Source organism: Apaloderma vittatum, unplaced genomic scaffold (assembly GCF_000703405.1).
Source record: "Apaloderma vittatum isolate BGI_N311 unplaced genomic scaffold, ASM70340v1 scaffold36946, whole genome shotgun sequence".
NCBI classification, from domain to species: Eukaryota; Metazoa; Chordata; class Aves; order Trogoniformes; family Trogonidae; genus Apaloderma; species Apaloderma vittatum.
This window is the reverse complement of record NW_009723294.1, coordinates 1-7353: the sequence shown is the minus strand read 5'-3', so window position 1 is coordinate 7353 and position 7353 is coordinate 1. Positions and strand designations below refer to the sequence as shown.

At 47.4% G+C, this 7353-nt stretch overlaps 1 protein-coding gene across 1 annotated transcript; it reads right to left on the bottom strand.

Moving 5' to 3' along the window:
• Positions 1-299: 299 nt before the first annotated feature.
• On the bottom strand, positions 300-7099 carry LOC104275940 (lysosomal acid lipase/cholesteryl ester hydrolase-like; the record flags this gene model as incomplete). The annotated part of the gene is made up of 8 exons (XM_009872045.1): positions 300-533; positions 2101-2166; positions 3090-3161; positions 3848-3991; positions 4431-4567; positions 5003-5112; positions 5360-5558; positions 6934-7099. Coding segments are annotated over 8 exons (1128 nt in total), but the record flags the coding sequence as incomplete, so codon positions are not given.
• Between the last annotated feature and the right edge of the window lie 254 nt (positions 7100-7353).

The window sequence follows — 7353 nt, the reverse complement described above, 5'->3', positions numbered from 1 at the left end:
AATTCTTTTTGCTGGAAATCCACATGGGTGAGGCACCGGGGAAACTCAAGGTCCAAGGATCATGCCCAACTTCTGCAAGGACCTCGACCCATTTAACCTAAATCCTACATGATTTCCTGATCATTGGAATGGCTCATTTTTGTAGCTTGCCAGAGTAGTATCAATCCAAACCAAGCGTAACAGTTTAATGAGTATTTTCTCCCTTTTTTTTTCTTTCCTTTTTTTTTCTTTTCTTTTCCAAATAAAAGAAGTCCCAGAAGTCAAATGAGAAACCAACAATTACTGCCACTGCTCTGACTTTAGGCGTTCTTCTCCATCAGTTCAAGAATTTCTTTGTAGACTTGTTCGTACACTTGCATACCCCAAAGGAAATCGAAGTGGACAAATTCCGGAATGTACTTCTTGTATGCCATGTTGGTTATACGAGGCAGCGTGATGTTTACGTCTTCGGGGGCCGAAATCCAGTCCCTACCACCATACCATGCAGCAAGCGGGGCTTTCATATTTTCCAGCTCGTAGAAGGGAGGTGTGGTCTGGAAGACAAATAGTGTGGCTTGAGGGAGGAAAGCTTAGGTCGTCATGAGCAAGTACAAAAACTATCTGCAGAAATTGTCACTGTGTCTCAGTGTGGTGGTGCAATTCCTACCTCCCGTGCTGGAAAGCAGCCCCCTTGGAGTCCCCGTGGGCAGCGAGTTGTCCCTGGGACAGCACCGTGCCCTTGTGGCCAAGAGGCCACTGGGATCCTGGGGGGCATCAAGAAAAGTGTGTCCAGCAGGTGTCTAGACTCTGCCCTGGTGAGACCACACTGGGAATCCTGTGTCCAGTTTGGGGCTCCCCAGTTCCAGAGAGACAGGGACCTACTGGAGACAGTCCAAGGGAGAGCTACGAGGGGGATCAAGGGACTGAACATCTCTGCTGGGAAGAGAGACTGAGAGACCTGGGGCTGTTCAGCCTTGAAAGGAGACGGCTGAGAGGGGACCTTATGAACGTAGAGAAATAGCTGAGGGGTAGGGTCAAGGGGAAGGGGACAATCTCTGCTCAGTGGTGCCCAGCAATAGAACAAGAAATAATGAGATTAATTTAGAATGTAGGAAGTTCCACCTCAACATGAGAATAAATTTCTTCTCTGTGCGGGTGCCGGAGCCCTGGCCCAGGCTGCCCAGGGAGGGTGTGGAGTCTCCTGCTCCGGAGACTTTCAAACTCGCCTGGACGCGTTCCTGTGGGGCTGCCCTGGATGACCTTGCTCTGGCAGGGGGGTTGGACTGGATCATCTCTAGAGGTCTCTCCCACCCCCGAACATTCTGTGATTCTACGATTCTACGATTCTAATGGAGACCCTTTGAGCTCTCCTGGATGGCAGCAGGCTGTGACCAGCAACTCCCCTGAGTTGGGATCCCCCCCAGGTACTTTGTGGCAGGGCAAACCATCGTGACTCATCCTCCTTGAGACCCAGCTACCACCTGTTAGTGAATGCCAATGACGCTTGAGAACAGGGTTATCCTCTACATCCACCTTTTTACTTGTTTTTGTGTCTCATTGCATATCTCCTTTCAGAAGTGTGGATGCCCATTGTGATTGTTTATCTAGACTTATCTGCTTTAGTAGGTGTACACCCTGCATGCATACATATATATAGGCACATATCCTCTAGCTGAATTACCTACTTACTGCAGTAAGTTAATGTGACTCCTGTCATCTGAAGAATCTGTAATTAAGATGCTGTAACTTATTTTATTTAATTACTTATAAATCTCTAAACCGGTTAATGATTAAGTGCTGCTAAAATTAACTCTCTTACATACCTCACTTCTTTTATACCTCATTCCATTAATAAATTGTGAATAATCAGCTTTTGTCAAATCCATCCTTCCTGTGACACTTGTGCTCCTGCACTTTTCACCACAGGGTCAGAAATTTGTCACTGAATTTATCACTGAATGAGGTCACAGTTATTTTTTTATAAGGAAGATACAAACTCGTTTGACTTTATAAAGTAAATTTCATAGATTCTGTAACATTCAGTGGCAGGCATTTCAATACTTTAATTGTAACTTTTTTTTTCTTTTTTAAAACTGCCAAATGAGAATGGATTTCTCTTACCTGATTGTAATGAAGCATGTTGTCACTGCCGTAATCATAATATTTGAATTCTCCTGTTTGATAGAGCTGGAAAAGGAGGAGTGCTGTGATTATTACCCACGCAGTAGAAGGGACCATAAAAAAGATCAGAGAAGTGACCAGGGAACCCCACTGCTCCCTCCCGCAAAACATAGATGTCTGGAGGCCAAGGCCCCAGAATTCCACGGTGCACCTAGTGTACAACCAAGAGCTAGCCTCAAAGAAGACAGGAGTCAAACCTTTGGGCAATTTTCTTTGTCATGGTCAATGTCTACAACAGAAAGACATACATCTGTGCATGTTTTCAATGATCAAGTGGTGTTTCATCAGTTGTCTCTACTGACCCTCAGCTCTTCACTTTGCTCTAGCATCTCCTGTGCTAGTTTATTGCCTGTTTTTGCTTCCATCACCATCTCCTACCAGCTCCAAAGTCTCTTGGTCATGCTTTGAGGAAGGCCATGGCCAAAAGAACTGCATCTGCACCAGTGCTTCATGTCAAATTTCCCCTTTCCCTCTAACATAGCTCTGTAGGGAGAGCAACGGAGGATCATACCCAGGCATTGAGAAGAGGTCCTTGATAGCGGAGAGGAGAGGAGAGGAGAGGAGAGGAGAGGAGAGGAGAGGAGAAGAGAAGAGAAGAGAAGAGAAGAGAAGAGAAGAGAAGAGAAGAGAAGAGAAGAGAAGAGAAGAGAAGAGAAGAGAAGAGAAGAGAAGAGAAGAGAAGAGAAGAGAAGAGAAGAGAAGAGAAGAGAAGAGAAGAGAAGAGAAGAGAAGAGAAGAGAAGAGAAGAGAAGAGAAGAGAGAGGAGAGGAGAAGAGGAGAAGAGAAGAGAAGAGAAGAGAAGAGAAGAGAAGAGAAGAGAAGAGAAGAGAAGAGAAGAGAAGAGAAGAGAAGAGAAGAGAAGAGAAGAGAAGAGAAGAGAAGATGGACCCTGGTTGCAGACAATCTTGTTCTGCAGCAGGAGGTATTACCTGGCGCCAGTGCAACATGTTTTTTAGGGATGTTGAATCAGGGTAGCGGGACAGGTAGACATCTATGCGGCTCTGCAAGAAACCATTGGAGAAATTAATTCTCTGCACAGAGGGAAACTCCTTTAGAAATGAAATGGATTCTGCTGCTACAGAGCTTGCTTTGCCAAGCTGAGCAATTCCCATGGGCTGCTTGGTTGTGTCTTTGTGGTTTCCAAACCAAAGTAAAACTCTATCTTGTGCTCAGGATCCTTTTGCACAGACAACGTGCAACTCATCGCAGTAGCTCTACACGTTGTTTCTAATGTGTTTCTTCCTTGGAATATGAAGACATGACACCATCATGTTCCTTGAGAAAGAGTGGCCCAGTTCTGACTCCATCCATGATCAAGCTGTTATAACTTGATCACCCCACCCTGATGTCTCCAGCCTGAATTTTGCTATTACTCTGTGTTCAGTGCAGTGGAGCACAGGAAAAAGCTCAGATTTGGAGATAAATATGTTCCAAGGGATGGTAGACTGAAGAGTCTGAAGGCCCACCTCTCCTAGCAGCGGATTGCAGGGCAGTTTGTTCTGTAAAGTCCCTTTGGTTATTAAAACACACGTGAAATTACAAATCACTTAGTAAAAAGGAAACCCTGGGAGCCAGATTTTTTGATGAATCAAAGATGCAAAAGGCTAGGTGAGCACAGCTAGTTGTCATCTCGGGCTCAAGCAATGAGAAACTGGATCACTTAAAAGGTAAGCTGGAGAGTACGTACCACATTTAAGCTGTTGGTAAACCCACCAGGCAAGTAAAGGACCAAAGAGCAAAGGCTTTTAAAGATGGGATAGCTGCACAGGCTGGAAATCACTTGCTGCAAGATCTCGCCCTTATCAAAGACCACCGTGCGTCCTAAAACAAGCTGTGAAAGTCAAAGGCATTGATCAGTGTGGCTTGTGTTTCTCTTTTGCCTCCAGACACTCCCTCCCTCTCTGCTCCCCCCGAAAGCTACTGTCTTCCTCGCCACAACTTCGTTGTGCTTTGCAATTTTGGCTTTTCAGAAGAGGCCATGGCTCTTGAAGAGCCCTGGTCTTCCTAGAAGAGGTTTCTCCTCGGAGGATGGACCCAAACCCAATATCTAGAAATAGCTCTTTTCTGATAAGGGTTGGGCAGGAGGAATCCTTACGCTGTTTAATGCCCCGCAGGCCTGAGAGTTTTGGCACAAATGGACCTACTCAATGCCAAGAGCACACAGAGGGAAGGGAATGGAAGTGATCTACAAGCACTGCATGTCACTGGTGATGAGATCTTCCTGTTCCCTCCTTCCCCTTTACACCAGACCAATGTGTGTGAGGACATACCTTGACCAGCCCCTCGGGAAGGTCAAACACCCTTACCAAGGGTGACTTCATATTTGAATTTGTGGTGATAGGAGCCAAAGCAAAAAACATCTTGATTTTGCGATCCAGCTCGGGAATGGATGAAAATGCAATGAAACCTGCAGGAGGGAGAAGAAAGATGATCTTGCCCTGTTATTTCTGAAGGACTCGTTGACTCTAGGTGTGTGTGCGTCCCTTGGAAGGACCCTCAGAGGTGGTTCTGCCAGACTGATGACTTGACTTGAAGCTTTTGCTGCTGATGCAGTTCAGCTCCCAATTTGATTGCTCAGCCCAGCTGCAGCATCCAAAAGCCCTTCCTGTGGCTCTGTCAGCAGTGGGATGTACCAAAAGCCATGGCTGTAACCATTTGGGGGCTGTCACTGCTCAAAAATATTCTATTCAAGAAAACTGGGATTTTTACCTGCTCTTTTCCCTTCATTGTTTGGACATGCCCAGATGATATCTTCACTGCCTGGGCTTTCAGGAGAACTGCGTCAAGCCCAGGATGCACAGCTAACGCAACTCTGACAGTGGTCAGATCTTCTTCTAAGTACCTGTGGTGGTGCCTTGAGAGTAAGCCACGTAGTATAACTGCTCCTGTCCGGTTTTCCGCAGAATGTAGTTGATTGTCGCTGGAAGGTCATACATCGCCATCTCATGAAAGCTGCAATGGAGATGGGCACAAGACAAAATTACTGTTGCTGACCTTGAAAGTGATGGGAAGGACAGAGCAAGCGGCACCGTGACTATTTGGGGAGTGGGTGAGGGCTCTAGCAGCTATGGGCATCCCTGTGGCATCAGTTTATGCCCACTGGCGGATGATGTGAGCATCAGCAGTGCTGCTTCTCCAGGCTACAGACATTGCTGAGGGTACAAGCCACCTGCCCACTCTTCAGCTGTGCAGAAAATACCTATAAGCTGAGTATCCCTCGTGGCGAAACTCAAAATCTTTGTGCTTTCGCGACCAGCTGTTCCCTCGGCTGTTTCCGATCCAGACATCGTAGCCAGCATCGGCGAGGATGAAGCCCAGGCTGCTGTTGGGCAGGTTGGTAACCCAGTTGCTTCCCTCCAACACCAGGCCATGCTGCAGGAGGACTGCAGGCTTTGGAGCTGAAGAAAAAAGAGGAGGATCATTTTCTCTGACCACCAGTAAAATGGACTATTTGCATCTGCATATTGCTTTGGCAGCAACCCCCTGGAGAAGTGACTCCAGTGCAGGGACACGGCCAGCTGTGTCCTCAGCCTCTTAGGAGAGGTGTTTATGAAGTAGGCTCTTCAGTCATCCCAGGGAAGAAAAAATTGATACAGTGGAGCTGAAAATTAAGGTTGGATTCCACACTGAATGGAACTTGGTTGGAACTTTCTCCCAGGGAGAAAGAAACCGAACCCCACAACTATCTGGACACTGACAGTTACCTACACGTGAAGACCACTCTCCTCTCAGCGCCTGTTGTTTGGTTCAGGTACTCTGGGTCTAATCAGGAGACACTGAAAACCCATTCAAGGTTGAAGAGCCTCCCATGGCACGGCGATGCCATGACGCCCCGTTGCAGGAGACGCAGGTACTGGAAGGGGACAAGGGCATCTTCTCCACCCCCTTCGGCCCACTTGAAGCCATATGGGCAAATCAGCTCCCTTGACCAAACTTTAGATCTTTTTTAAAAAAAGACCAGGAAGCCTGAAGTGCTGAAGGAAGAGAATAGAAGAGAGATTATGGAAAGCTTTGGTTAGGAAAGGACCTCTGGAGGTCTCTGCTCCAAACCCCTGCTCAAAGCAGGTCCAATTTCACAGCCACAACAGGGTCATCACAAGGATATCTGAATTCACGTGGTAGGGCAACCACGGGTTGCAGCATGAAAAAGTTGAAATAAAAGTGAGTTTCTTTATTTTTCCCCTACATCTCCTCTTTCTTCTGTTGTTTTTTAGATTCTCATTAGAAGACTCACATTTCCACTCTGGAGAGCTGAGGACAAAGTGTCCTGACTGGAAATCTGGCTTTTTACACTTAGTTGCCATGTCCATACACCAGTCCTCCTGCTTCCCAGCAGAGGGACATCCTGCCAAGAATGGAAGCAGCATTCAAGTGAAGAAAAAAAGGAGCCTAAAGGATGAGATTGCATTGAATTGAACACGTGTGGGTTCTTTTTGTTGTTGTTGTGGGGGTTTTTTGGGGTGGATACTGGTGTTTAGGGTCATTCCTCTCCCCTCCCTGAAGAATTTGGTTGCTCCTCTGGTGGGCTTTGAGAAGGAGTAAAACCTGTGGCAAGATTTCTCTGCCCCATTCATTCTCTTTTCCTTCCTCTTTGGAGCAAGAAGGTCAGCATGGTGGGCACCTACATTTCTTCTGCTCCCAAGGCTAATCCTACAGGGAAAGTTGTCTCCTTGAGGACCCAGCCCATGATGAGGCAGCCCCGACCACGTCCTCCTCCAGCCCAGCAAAGTTCTCGGGGTCCCTGGACCAGGCTGACATTCTGGTGGCACTTACGGGTGCAGAACATGCTGGAGCCCTGTGCCTCTGCATTGTGGGAGGTGCTCATGCTTCCTGGGTTGTCTCTGCCGTGAGGGATCCTCTGCAGAGTGAGGTAATAGCCATCGTCTGTCACCACTTCGTGCTCCTCGTAGGGGTACCCATGGTAGCGAACAATTTCGCCCTGTGGGAAGGGAAGGACAGCAGGGAATTTGTCCCGGGGAAGGGGGTCTCAGCCCCAGAGGGTGTCAGTGAGACTGGCTGAGCAAAGCCAGCAGGGGCTGCCCTTAGCCGGTGGTGGTGGTGACTATTCTCTCAGTGGAAGGGTGGAGTATGGACCTCCTAATGTCCCTTCCGCCAACACTGTGGTGAACCTTCATGACAGAAACAGTGTCAGCTCTAAGCGTTAAAAGAGGAATTAAAATATATTATTATATT